The sequence below is a fragment of the Pelophylax lessonae genome (assembly GCF_965119305.1).
Source record: "Pelophylax lessonae genome assembly, chromosome: 12".
In the NCBI taxonomy this organism is placed as follows: domain Eukaryota; kingdom Metazoa; phylum Chordata; class Amphibia; order Anura; family Ranidae; genus Pelophylax; species Pelophylax lessonae.
In genome coordinates this window covers 96,972,722-96,987,396 of record NC_138779.1, presented here as the reverse complement: position 1 = coordinate 96,987,396, position 14,675 = coordinate 96,972,722, and the positions used below count along the sequence as shown (strand labels likewise).

The 14,675-nt window shown below is 48.0% G+C and overlaps 1 protein-coding gene across 1 annotated transcript in view; it reads left to right on the top strand.

Annotated features, from left to right (window-relative positions):
* The first annotated feature begins 2,397 nt into the window (after window positions 1-2,397).
* The window catches only part of GYS1 (glycogen synthase 1), a 117,121-nt gene continuing 104,843 nt past the window's right edge, over window positions 2,398-14,675 (top strand). Inside the window, exon 1 of the mRNA XM_082273724.1 lies at window positions 2,398-2,699. Coding sequence (XP_082129850.1) covers window positions 2,582-2,699 — 118 coding nt within the window. The 5' untranslated portion in view covers window positions 2,398-2,581. The remainder of the gene's footprint in view (window positions 2,700-14,675) is intronic.

The following is a 14,675-nucleotide window of genomic DNA, read 5'->3' as shown; positions in this document are numbered from 1 at the left end:
GAAGTGCTGTATTGCAAAAAATGGCCTGGTCATGAAGGGGGTTAAATCTTCCAGAGGTCAAGTGGTTAGTCTTTGTGCTTATAGGCTCCTGCCTGCACGCTGGTTCTGACAGTGGAGGACCTCTCACCTGGCCGCAGATCACTTGGCTAGATACCTCTGCCCAGAGGCATAACTAAAACCTTCAGGGCCCCGGTGCAAGAAACCATGAAGGGCACCCAAAGGCCGGGGTCCTTCCCTTCAAGCAGCAGCCAGCAGGAGAGGGGAGGGAGCACAGTGGGGGGGGGGGCAGGGGAGCACAGTGGGGGGGGGGCAGGGGAGCACACAGGGGCCCAGAGACAGCAGAACACAAGTGAACCGGATAGGAGGAGGGGCGGGGGCAGCATACAGATTAACCAATCTCCTCCATTTTGCTCCTGCAGGTGTACAGGGGAGCCGCACAGGCCCCTGGATCATGGGGCCCGGTTGCAATTGCAACCTCTGCAACCCCTGTAGTTACGCCCCTGCCTCTGCCTTATCAGGTGTGGCCTCTCTCAGCTGCAGAGAAGAGGAGCAGAAGAACCTATCTTCCCTGAGTGTGACTGCCAGCACTTTCTCTCCCTCTGAGCTCAGCATTTGAGGGCTCCCTCCTGAGATGATGGAGGTGAGCAGTAGCAGCTAGGCGTCTCCTAGCAACATCCTGGGAGTTTTTTAGTCAGGCTTCATGGGGTACATAAACATCCTACATAGGGTTGCCAACTTTCTGAAATGGAAATAAGGAACGGGGGGAGGGGGCGTGGCGGGGGATGTTTTTTCCAGTGCAAAAAATAAGACAACATTTTAAGGAAGTGTAGTGCAAATATCTTTATATAATTATACTTCCATAACTTTTTCTTTGCTTTCCTTACCATTTTATCTGCTACTCTCCCCCCCCCTTTTTTTTGCTCTCCTTCTGCTCTCCTTCCCCTTTTCTTTGCACTTTCCCTTTTCTTTGCTCTCCTTCCCCTTTTCTTTGCTCTCCTTCTGCTGTCCATCCATTTTCTTTGCTCTCCTTCCCCTTTTTTATTGCTCCCCTTCCCCTTTTTATTGCTATCCTTCCCTTTTCTCTGCTCCTCTTCCCCATTTTTTTGCTCTCCTTCTTTTTTCTCTTTGCTCTCCTTCCCCTTTTCTTTGCTCTCCTTCCCCTTTTATTTGCTCTCCTTCCCCTTTTCTTTGCTCTCCTTCCCCTTTTATTGGCTCTCCTTCCCCTTTTCTTTGCTCTCCTTCCCCTTTTCTTTGCTCTCCTTCCCCTTTTCTTTGCTCCTTCTGCTGTCCTTCCATTTTCTTTACTCTCTTATCCCTTTTCTCTGCTCCTCTTCCCCTTTTTGAATCTCCTTACCTTTGCTCTCCTCCCTCTGCTCCTCTTCCCCATTTTTCTGCTCTCAGTCCCATTTTGTTGTCTCTTCTCTTCTTCCCATTTTATTGGCTCTCCTGATGGGATGATCATGCTCTTCTTCCTCTTATCTGCTGCTTTGCCTAATATATCCCTTTTCTTTGCTCAACCTTCCCCTTTCCTCTGCTCTTCTCCCCTTTTCTCTCTTCAGTTCTGCTTACCCTTTTTTTTTCTCTTGTGCTCTGGCAGAGTCTGCTCGCTTTCTTGCAGCAGCAGGTACCGCGGGCGCCGGGCGGGGAAGGGAGGGGTTACGTCGTGACGTCACAACGTCATCGGCACGGGCCAGCATTGCGGAATTGGTATTGGCAGAAGGCGGAGAGGGGAGGGGACGCACAGTCACAGACAGTGTACAGATGTCACTAGTACTACTACAAAAGTGAGTCACGAACACCAAGTACCGCGGAATACGGAACAAAGTGCGTTCTGTATCAGTTTGATACGGAACAGCACTTGTCTGTGTAAAATACAGAACGATTCCGTATTTTACGGAACGGTTGGCAACCCTAATCCTACACCTATGCTAAGGGTATTATTCACCATTGGTGAAAGCTGCACAGCTTGTTTTATCTCCTGACACCCCTTTCCTACATAGGCAGCTGTAGGTTAAGGTAAACTATGCCTTTAAACTCTGCCATGACTGCTGAGGTGCAGTGGAAGGCCTACAATAGATGGCAGCACACATTACCTCATGCTATTCATGACAATGGACCCTTTGACCTCAGGACAGGACAAGTTCACCTTACAAGCACGTAGCCCACGAGCTGTCACTGATTGACACCTCCTCAACCAATCAGCTCTCTCCACCATAGACCGAGCATCAAACTCAACCCGCCCCCTCCTGGAGATCCGCTACTCCAATAAAATCTCCTCTGTATATACATGTGTTTCCATCCACCAATCAGTGACAAGCCATGCAAGAAATAAACGCGTATCATTTGATATTGCGGGTCCATGTTGGTTGTGGGCAGAGGGGGGTGTGTGTGAGGTTGCTCTGGCTGCTGTGGCCCCGCCCCTCCTGAAGACTGGTTAGTTACATTGTAGCAGTTCCTCTGTCAGCGGTGCGGGGGTCCGCAGTGGTGCTGGAGGAGGAAGAGGGCTGCATAGGAGCTGACACTTCAAGGACATTCAGCCATACTTTAACCCTTGTAGCTCCGTCCATTAGCAGCCTGCAGGATGCCTCTGGCTCGCAGCCTGTCAGTCACTTCCCTCACCGGGCTGGAGGACTGGGACGATGACTTCGACCTCGACAACACCGTCCTCTTCGAGGTGGCCTGGGAAGTGGCCAATAAAGGTGAGTGGATGGGGGGAGAGCAGAGCGGTGCTAGAGCTGGCGCTGCAGGTCATTCACCATACAACACACACTGCAGTCACTCTCCATAGAGGATAATGGAGAGGAGGCGATCATTGGGGATAATGGAGAGGAGGCGATCATTGGGGATAATGGAGAGGAGGGGATCATTGGGGATAATGGAGAGGAGGGGATCATTGGGGATAATGGAGAGGAGGCGATCATTGGGGATAATGGAGAGGAGGCGATCATTGGGGATAATGGAGAGGAGGCGATCATTGGGGATAATGGAGAGGAGGCGATCATTGGGGATAACGGAGAGAGAAGGCGATCATTGGGGATAACGGAGAGAGAAGGCGATCATTGGGGATAATGGGGAGAGAGAAGGCGATCATTGGGGATAACGGGGAGAGAGGAGGTCAGTCACTTCCCTCACCGGGCTGGAGGACTGGGACGATGACTTCGACCTCGACAACACCGTCCTCTTCGAGGTGGCCTGGGAAGTGGCCAATAAAGGTGAGTGGATGGGGGGAGAGCAGAGCGGTGCTAGAGCTGGAACTGCAGGTCATTCACCATACAACACACAGTGCAGTCACTCTCCATAGAGGATAATGGAGAGGAGGCGATCATTGGGAATAATGGAGAGGAGGCGATCAATGGGGATAATGGAGAGGAGGCGATCATTGGGGATAATGGAGAGGAGGCGATCATTGGGGATAATGGAGAGGAGGCGATCATTGGGGATAATGGAGAGGAGGCGATCATTGGGGATAATGGAGAGGAGGCGATCATTGGGGATAATGGAGAGGAGGCGATCATTGGGGATAATGGAGAGGAGGCGATCATTGGGGATAATGGAGAGGAGGCGATCATTGGGGATAACGGAGAGGAGGCGATCATTGGGGATAATGGAGAGGAGGCGATCATTGGGGATAATGGAGAGGAGGCGATCATTGGGCATAATGGAGAGGAGGCGATCATTGGGGATAATGGAGAGGAGGCGATCATTGGGGATAATGGGGAGGAGGCGATCATTGGGGATAATGGGGAGGAGGCGATCATTGGGGATAATGGAGAGGAGGCGATCATTGGGGATAATGGAGAGGAGGCGATCATTGGGGATAATGGAGAGGAGGCGATCATTGGGGATAATGGGGAGGAGGCGATCATTGGGGATAATGGAGAGGAGGCGATCATTGGGGATAATGGGGAGGAGGCGATCATTGGGGATAATGGAGAGGAGGCGATCATTGAGGATAATGGGGAGGAGGCGATCATTGGGGATAATGGAGAGGAGGCGATCATTGGGGATAATGGAGAGGAGGCGATCATTGGGGATAATGGAGAGGAGGCGATCATTGGGGATAATGGAGAGGAGGCGATCATTGGGGATAATGGAGAGGAGGCGATCATTGGGAATAATGGAGAGGAGGCGATCATTGGGGATAATGGAGAGGAGGCGATCATTGGGGATAACGGAGAGGAGGCGATCATTGGGGATAATGGAGAGGAGGCGATCATTGGGGATAATGGAGAGGAGGCGATCATTGGGGATAACGGGGAGAGAGGAGGCGATCAGGGAATTCCAATGATGCAGATCCCATCTCGTGGGATTCTCCCTGGTGGAAGTGATGATCATATACTGCTACTAATCCTATAATCTCATCGTGTCTGACATATTCAATGTTTTATATATATATATATATATATATATATATATATATATACACATAAAGGTGGGAAAAATATATACTGTATATACATATCTACAGCTTGCAATACTGTACATTTTGTATTGAGTAGGTCATGTTGGTTGGTTTAGTTAAAGAGGATCTTAGCGTTGACTGAAGCTTGGTGTACATGACCACAAATAACTGTATAGCGCACAATATGGCAGTACTCTCTCCTCTGGGAGTGATAAGTGCGGTATACCTTCAGCGTCCACAAATTGAAGGCAGGTGATGGTGTACTCGTATATACGCAAATCCGTCTGCCGATTGTCTGCGTTAGGCGAGATGTATACGGCCTGTAAACTTGTAGCCACCTAAATTCCCATCAATTTGTGTATGTGCTCTTGTACATGAGCCTGTGCAATGTGCGTTCTTCCAAATTTCCCCTGCCCAGGAAGCCCAGTTGCTGCATGCAGCTGCCCATGGACATGAATGACTATGCTTGGCTGTATTCAGGATTATGCTGGTGCATGCTTGTATAACATACAGGTATATTCCTTTAGTACTGACTGTATGCAGCTCCTGGGCAGGGAAAATATGCCCACATTTGTGTTGTAAGCCACCATGCACTATGCCCGCAGCCCCGCATTCTCCTGTACCATGCCCGCAGCCCCGCATTATTCTGTACCATGCCCACAGCCCCGCATTATTCTGTACCATGCCCGTAGCCCCGCATTATTCTGTACCATGCCCGTAGCCCCGCATTATTCTGTACCATGCCCGTAGCCCCGCATTCTCCTGTACCATGCCCGTAGCCCCCCATTCTTCTGTACCATGCCCGCAGCCCCCCATTCTTCTGTACCATGCCCGCAGCCCCCCATTCTTCTGTACCATGCCCGCAGCCCCCCATTCTTCTGTACCATGCCCGCAGCCCCGCATTCTCCTGTACCATGCCCGCAGCCCCGCATTCTCCTGTACCATGCCCGCAGCACTGCATTCTCCTGTACCATGCCCGCAGCACTGCATTCTCCTGTACCATGCCCGCAGCACTGCATTCTCCTGTACCATGCCCGCAGCACTGCATTCTCCTGTACCATGCTCGCAGCACTGCATTCTCCTGTACCATGCCTACAGCCCTGCATTCTTCTGTACCATGCCCGAAGCACTGCATTCTCCTGTACCATGTCCGCCACCCTGCGTTCTTCTGTACCATGCCCGCAGCCCCGCATTCTCCTGTACCATGTCTGCCAACCTGCGTTCTTCTGTACCATGCCCTTAGCCCTGCAGGGCACTGTGGCACTATAGACAGTAGAAAGCCTGGTGCGCTCATCTGCCCAGTGTCTACTGCTCTGTCCTGCTCCTGCTGTCACTCCGTACACACTCACACCCCTCTGACTGCTTTCATAGTCCTATAGAATGTGGGGGCCTCTTGGAGGGCGTGAATGTTTTTCTTTTTGGGGGGGGGGGGCAGCATTTCATTCTCGGACCCAGGCAGCACAATGTCTTGGGCCAGCCCTTATCTGCTCTCCTCGCCTCACACTGACAAAGTGTGAGGAGAAGAGAGCCAATCAGTGGCATCTCCTCACAGGGGAGACATGTATAGGTAATCAGGGCAGCCCCAATAGTGCCCATCAGTGACACCAGTCAATGCCCATCAGTGATGCCAATCAGTGCTGCATATTAGTGCCGCTTCATCAGTGGAGCATCATCAGCGCATATCAGTAGAGGAGAAAAATTACTTATTTACAAAATGTTCTGATAGAAACTAAGAAAAAACATTTTAGCAAAAAATAAAAAACCCAGAGGTGATTAAATACCACCAAAAGAAAGCTCTATTTGTGGGAAGAGAATTAAAAAAAAAAAATTAATTTGGGTACAGCATTGCATGACTGAAAATTGGCCTTGGCAGGAAGGGGGTGAAAATGCCCGGTATTTAGGTGGTTAAGGTTAAAAAAAAAAAAGCCCATATGAAACTCTCTCCACAGCCCCTCCAATACTTACCTGAACCCGATCTCAATCCATGCTATGCTCAAGAGCAACGTTTCTCTCCCTCCTCCTCCCTCCTCATTGGCTCAGAGACATCAGGGGGAGCCATTGGCTCCTGCCGCTGTCATACACAGCCAGTTACGAGGGAGTGGGGGGGAGGGGCAAAGGCATGCTCTGTATGTTTATGCACACACAGTTGGCTCAGGAGCAAGCCCATGCAAGTTCCCCCATAGCAGCAGCATCTAGCTATGGGGACACTCGGTGAGGGGAGGAGCCAGGAGCGCTGGCAGTGGAGAAGAGGGGCTTTTATAAATATAATTTTTTTTTCTTTTTTTCAGAGTCCTAACAATCCCTTCAACTTTTACATTCCCTTACAACTCCATAGAAATGCAAAACCCACTTGAATCAGGGGGTCAGAAAGAGTGGTCATAGTTGGGCACTCTTGATAAACGCCACCAGTTTTAACTAGGGATCGACCAATATTGTTTTTTAAAGGCCACCCTTCAGTTCGATAGCCAATATGCGCCGATGGTCTGCACATTTAAAGTAGAGTTCCACCCTAAAATGATACTTACCTCCATCTTCTCGCTCTGGGTTACCTGAAAAACAAATGGATAATTGCATTTTTTTTTTTTTTTTACTTGCCTCGTAGTGAAGAAAATATACTTACCTTACTTCCTTCTTCCTCCCCTCGGTGGCCGCAGCCCGTCGTCACTTCCTGGCTCTGCAATGATTCCTGGGAGCTGAACGTCATCGCTCCCAGGAATCATTGCGCCTGCACCGGCCCCGACGTCAGTTCCGGGGCGCGCGCGTCATTCCCTTCTAAACAGCTTCTGGGCATGCCCAGAAGCTGTGGAGGGATGATGCGCGCGCATCGGAAGTGACGGCGGGGCCGGTGCAGTGCATCGTGGGACCGAAGAAGACTTAAGAGGATGCAGAAGAGGATCGCGCTGGCTTCAAGCTGTCCACACCTGAGATGGCAGCGCTGGACAATACTTTTTCAAGGTAAGTATTTGTCCTAAAAGGTAAGTGCAACCCGGGACAGATCAGAGGCTAGCCATTGTGGAATGTACTAGCCCTGACTGTCCCGGGGGTATTTTTATTAAAAAAAAGTATTCCAGGGTGGAACTCCGCTTTAAAGTTTTATTTTTTTTTTTTTGTTTTTTTTTTTTTTCACTGTCCTTTTTTTAATATTTATTTTTTTATTGCTGTCACAAGAAATGTAAACATCCCTTGTGACAGTAATAGGCAGTGACAGGTACTCTTTATGGAGTACCTCAACTTAATAGCATTCAAAACGCCAAGTTTGGCTGTTTTGAATACTGTCTTTTTTTAAAATCTGGCGCCTTTAAGGCTCCAGTAAGCGGTAGTGATGTCATGACAACTGAGGCTTTATAGTAGTTGTAAAGGCAGAAGGTTTTTTACATTAATGCATTCTATGTTTTAGGCCCCTTTTACACTTGCGCAACCTAAAAGTCGCGCGTCTTTAGGCGATGCCTGTGAAATCTTGAGGTCTTTGGACCTCAAGTTGTATTAAAGTCGGTCCAAAGTAGTGCAGGGACTACTTTGAAGTCTCTGCGACTTGAAGTTGCACAAATATGAACGTTATTCATTGGAAATTATGGGGTACGGCTTGTCATGCAACTTTGCAGTCCCAAGTCGCAGGACAAGTTGCACAAATGTGAAAGGGGCCTTAAGGTAAAAAAAAAACTTCTGTGATCAGCACCCCCCCAGCCCCTAAATGCAAAAAACCAAGATGGATGCTCCATTAGAGGGAATCCATTAAGTGATCTGTCCTGTCCATGTGCCTTCATTAGATGCAGGTTTTGTGTATGTATGTAACTATGTGTGCACTAGGCAGTGTGCTCTGTTTCTGCTTATACAGTAACCAGGCTACGAAAAGCTAAAAAAGGATTTACTTTAAATATACCTTCAAATGTCAAAGTATTTTTATTTTCTCTTTTGTTTAAAATAGCGATAGTAGTATTTGGATGAAATGTGGCACCATAGGGGAGGGGGGAGCATATAAGCGGAAATTCCACTTTAAGGCCCCTTTTGAAATTGAGATTTTTAGGCTCTTTTGCATTAAAAAAGCACCTGAAAAGCTGAAGAAAAATCAATGAATGCTTTCACATTGGGGTGGTGCGCTTAGAAAAATCCTGCTTGCACCATCTTTAGAGTATGTTTGGGGAGCTAAAAAAAAGGCACCAAAATGCTCCTCCCCGTTAAAATAAATAGGAAGCGCCTGAAAAGTGCCTTAAAAACTCCTCAAAAATGCACCACAGCGTTTTTGGTGCAGTTTTTAGTCATGTGTCCTTTTAAAAACCGCACCATAAACGTGTCAAAAGCACTTTCTGATGCCTACCTGGCAGCTCCCATAGTGGAGCCTGGCTGCAAATGGCCAGTGCAAATTGTGGAATTAAAGCGGAGTTCGGCCTCCCCCTCCACCCCCTACAAAAATGAAGTCAGCAGCTACACATACTGTACAAATACTGTACAAATACTGTAGCTGCTGACTTTTTTTAATATTAGGACACTTGCCTGTCCTGGAGTCCAGCGATGTCGGCACCGCAGCCGATGTTTCCATCGGCTGTCGGGTGCTGCCGCCGCCAATGCCGGTAAGGGAACCCAGCAGTGAAGCCTTGAGGCTTCACGGGCTGGTCCCTCCTGCGCATGCCCGAAGCGCGCTGCACATTCCTATTGGCGGAGGGACGGCACCGCAGCGCCATATCCCGGAAGTGGGGAAGGGTACCTGTCAAAAACAGGTACCCCCCCTGAAAGGTGCCAAATGCAGAGGGGGGGGGGAGGGAGGAAACAAATGAGCGTGAGTTCCACTTTAGGTGGAACTCTGCTTTAACCAAGTTGTTGTCCACTGACAGCGACCACCCATTCTGCTGTCACATGTGTGCTGTGTTGTTGGTAACTTAAGGAACACGTAGCTATGGATTGTTAAACTGTACTCTTTTAAAAAAAAAATAATGTAATCCTAACCTGTAGAGGGGCTATGTCTGCACTGCAAGGGCTGAAAGCTTGTTTATGTCTAGCGGACTTTGAACCCCCGTTCACATTGGGGTGATTTGACATGTCAGATTGCAGTCTATTGCCAGCAACGGGACCGTTCAAATCTGCCGCACCGATTTCCAAAAGTAGATCTTGCACTACCTTTGGCGACTTCGAGGGCAATTTCTGTAGACAATGGTGCAGGAACCCGCACCAATGTCTTTCACATCGCCCCCAAACTCACAATGAAATGCAGGTTTGAAATCATGTGAGTTCAACTGAACTCGTACGATTTCAAACCTGCCTCCAATGTGAACGTATTCCGAAAAAGCAGTTTTACTTATCTGATCCTCTGCTCCAGCAGGCTCCACTGTGCTGCTAGCCTGGTCTCATCAGCTCCTTCTTCCCTGCACTGTAGCGGTTTAGGGTCCTCGTCTAGACTGCTGCAGGGATTATAGACTTATATTGTACGTGTGGACCCACCGCCACAGCATGGGGGCCATCGCCACCAATGCAGTCCACCGGCACAGCATGGGGGCCATCGCCACCAATGCAGTCCACCGGCACAGCATGGGGGCCATCGCCACCAATGCAGTCCACCGGCACAGCATGGGGGCCATCGCCACCAATGCAGTCCACCGGCACAGCATGGGGGCCATCGCCACCAATGCAGTCCACCGGCACAGCATGGGGGCCATCGCCACCAATGCAGTCCACCGGCACAGCATGGGGGCCATCGCCACCAATGCAGTCCACCGCCACAGCATGGGGGCCATTGCCACCAATGCAGTCCACCGCCACAGCATGGGGGGCCATCGCCACCAATGCAGTCCACCGCCACAGCATGGGGGGCCACCGGCACAGCATGGGGGCCATCGCCACCAATGCAGTCCACCGCCACAGCATGGGGGCCATTGCCACCATTGTAGTCCACCGCCACAGCATGGGGGCCATTGCCACCAATGCAGTCCACCGCCACAGCATGGGGGCCATTGCCACCAATGCAGTCCACCGCCACAGCATGGGGGCCATTGCCACCAATGCAGTCCACCGCCACAGCATGGGGGGCCACCGCCACAGCATGGGGGCCATCGTCAACAATGCAGTCCACCGCCCCAGAATGGGGGAGCACTGTCTGCTAGCGTAGCAGAGGATTGGGAAAGTAAAAAGCCAGAAGAAGCCTTTAACCCTTTCAATGTGGGCACAGCCCCACCATGGGGGATATTTTTATTTTCTTAGATTGCCTAGACATAGAAAATTTATAGGGAAACATGCTTCCACTTGGTTCCAGGTAATACTGTACATAAGGGCTGGGCCTGACAAAGGCTGTTGTGGGTTTTTCCTGGCAGGGTTATGCCATCATGCAATGGGTTGGGTGTGTTGAATCATGCTTTGCTTCTACATGTAGTAGATTTTGCTGTACTCAGCAGGCACATGACCAGAGAATTGCACACACCAGCCACATCCTCCATTCAGAAAGTGTCATCACCCAAAGTTAGAACTGCAGTATGGGGGCAGAAGCACATCATAAACTATATTTGTTATTTTTAGAGAAGTTACAGCATGTAGATGTTACAATATAAGGAGACGTCAATGCTGCCATTACCCTTTGCAATATTAAAACTCACATTTTTTTAATGGTCAAATCATTGCGTATTACCATTCTTTTTCAGTGGTATCCCAACATAGGAATACAATGACAGGCAATGCATGAAAAAAAAATGGGTTGTGTGCGATTTTTTTTTTTTAAAACAGTGGTAAGGTGCAAATGAATAAGCTGTCGTATCTTGCAGTAACACATGGTAGTTCACAAAACTGAATCTTGAATTTCTAAGTAGTAACCAAATTACTTTTTGAAATTACTTTTTGAAATTATGTGACTTTCTGAAATCGCATGATTTCAAAGGCACATGTCAGTGCGACTTCGGGTCCAACTTGGAAGCCATCTGTGCGGTTTCATACTCAGATGTCTATGCAAGTCACACCTGAAATCGCCAAAAGTAACACAGGAACTACTTTTTCAAATGCTTTTCAAATGCTTGTGGCGCCACAAAGTTGGCGTTGCACTGATTATAGGCTGCAATTTTGTCATGCGTCATGCTCCAATGTGAACTAATGTTGGAAGGGTTTTTACCTTAAGGCTCCATTCACATATCGGCATCCCAGATCGATTTTCGTCACTTCCAATGGCACCCCAAACGTGGCGTGATTTTGCCAAGATTGCTGCATTAAAATCACGCAAACAGAATCGCGTGACGCCTGTCGCCCCAAGAGTACAAGATGTTCAGTTGGGCGACAGGCGTCTTACGAATTTGCCAGGCGACAATCGCTGCAAAATCGTACTGCTTTTAGGGTGCCATTGGAAGTGACAGAAAATGTGCGGACGTCCCGCAATTTGCCGTGATTCGGAATCGTGGGCAGAATCGCAGGACACTGATATGTGAACGGAGCCTTGAGCAGAGAATGAATGAAGGTTAAAAAAAAAAAAAAAACCTTTTAGCCTTTACAACTACTACTTTTAATATGTAATGTCAATTCTTACAATCCTTTATATGAAGGAAATTGAGTACTTCCTGTTGCAGAAGCAAGTTTGCGTAAGTTAGAATTTTAGATTCTGCACAAAAACCTTTTTTATGCTCGATTTACATTAGCGCATCTCCAAAGTCGCACAATTTCCAGTGCCAGAGCGCCTTTGATCCAACGTTGCATTCTCTGGATTAAAGTCACACAAAAGTAGTGCAGGCACCCTTTCAAAATTGCTGCGACTTTAGGTCGCACCGATCTGAACAGGTGCCAGTGCAAACAATGGGCTGCGACTTGTCATGTCTAAAGTTGAATGAAGTCTCATGTAATAACAACCAATGCGGCCAATCAGCTGCTCAGCTGTTATTACAAGCAGCAGGGGGGAATGTCGCCCCCTCCTGCCACTCCATTTTGGGTTTCCCGTCCCACCGGGAGGCCTGAGCGACCAGCTCCCACATGGACAGCTGGCCAAAGACCCAAACAAAGCTGGAATCGGCTCTGATCAGGTCTCCGATGTAGTAACCCAGAAGCGATGTCATGACAATACTACCGGTTACTGGAGCCTTAGAGGCGCCAGATTTTAAAACGATGACCGTATTCAAAACAGCCAAACTTGGTGTTTTGAATGCTTTTAAATGCAAAGGAGGGGTTTGGGGTCTTATAGACCCCAGATAACTCCATAGAGAGTACCTGTCACTGCCTTTTACTGTCACAAGGGATCATAAAAAAAAAATGTAAAATGACAGTGTAAAAACTTTAAATGTACAGAATATCGGCACCTAGAATCGGCTATCGGCCTGAAGGGTGGCCAGAAAATCGGTATCGGTCCTGTAAAAACAATATCTGTCCATCCCTACTACGAATGTTCCGACTGGATCCCCCCCCCCCCTTCCTCTACTGAGAAGTGTTTTTATTGATTTATTACTTGTAACCCAGTCTGTGAATGTGTGAAGGAATGATGAGTCGCAGGATTCTCTCCCACATTCACCGATTGTGTTTCTGGCAGTAAAAGCAATGAAAGAACTTTACTCGATGGCGGAGCCTGAAGCTATTAACCCCCTGCATGTCAGATGTTCAGAGCCAGGAAGAGGACTGGCATCCCTACAATGAAGATTTTTTACAAGTCTACACAACATGACATACTTCATTACCTAAACTTCAGTTTTAAATTGGAAAAAGGGGAAGTGCAAAAACCTAAACCTCTTCTCAACCATTTGACATCCTGAGAGCAGATCATCATTTTTAAGAGCTGGATTTGCGTAAGAACTGTTTCCTTCTAGTCTTCCTGCACTAGAGATCCTAGTTGTGATCACCGACAGGATCCATAGTATGACTTGGCCCTTGGAGTACAAGATGTCCTTTTTAAAGTATAACGAAGGGCAACATTTTTTTTTTTTTTTAGTTTTGGATAGTGGAGAGGGATTCGAACGCTCATCAGTTCTTATTGCTGCCTGTGCACCCATTAGGGAGATCACCCTCTGTGTGTGTGTGTGTGTGTGTGTGTGTGTATATATATATATATATATATATGAGATGGCATATAAATTCTATATTTTACTTTCTGCTATAAAACATATACAGTAAACATGTTAAAAAAAAAAAAAAAATCTAATTTTTTGTGATAGTGTGGTGGGCAATCTGATACTAGCTGACGCTGGCTGGAGGGTACACTAACTGACATCAATAGTGACATTAATGCAGTGATCAGTGCTAATATTTTACACTGTCGCTGTACTAACGACACTAGTTGGGAAGGGGTTAACCTCTAGGGGCGATTAAGGGCTTAACTGTGAGCCTAACAATGTGTAATGTGTGTATTCTATGCTGTTTTTATTAGGCAATCTTTTTTTTTTGCAATAAAAAATAAACAGCAAGATTGCCTCAGTCCCGGTTCACACTAGGGCGACCTGGTCGCCTCACAGGTCGCCTCCCATAGGGAAGCTGTGGACCCGTTCTAATAGCAGCGACACAAGTCGCTCCGACTTAGAAAAAGGGTCCGGAGCTTCTTTGGGGCGACCAGGAGGCGACCGCCATAGACTTCAATGTTATGAAGTCCGTGGCGGCCGCTCCAAGGTCGCGGCGCGCTGCTCGCACCGCTACCTCGGAGGTCGCGGTGCGAAGTAGCGTCGCTCGTATGTGAACGGGCACTCACTGTACAGAGATCTGTGTTGTTTACCAACACAGAGCTCTCTTCTGTGAATAATGGGGCTGATCAGTGGTTCCCGCTGATCAATCATTAGCCGGGACCCGCTGATCATCTTGTACTGTAACAAATGGCAACATAGCCGGGTAGGCGAGTGTACACCTTACCCGGAAGCACTGATCGTTTACCAGGTATGTGATTCGGTGCACAGCAGCTGCCCTGCCGCAGTGGATGTACGTGGGGGGGTTGCTAAGCAGTTATTGCTGTCTGGCTGGGTTTAGCCTTTTCTCATTACATAGAATGCTCTTCACTTCATTTGCTTCATTGCAGCACTAAAACAGGTTAATGTGGAATATTATGTTATTGAACCATTCCCATCCCTTCCAGTCATTCGGTGTGAATTCCCAACAATTACTATTGATCAGTGGAATGCTGGAGAAGGCTTTCTGTTCGTTTTTATTTTATTTTATTTATTTATATATATATATATATATATATATATATATATATATATATATATATATACACAAAAGGAATTTTCCTTCTGTTGGGTAGATCACTCAAAGCAGCCAGCCTCTGTTGTGGTGTCTCTTGTGCTAACCCATAGTCCCGTGTATACTGCTCATCTTGTGTGGGGCTCGTCTATTGTAGTGTGCA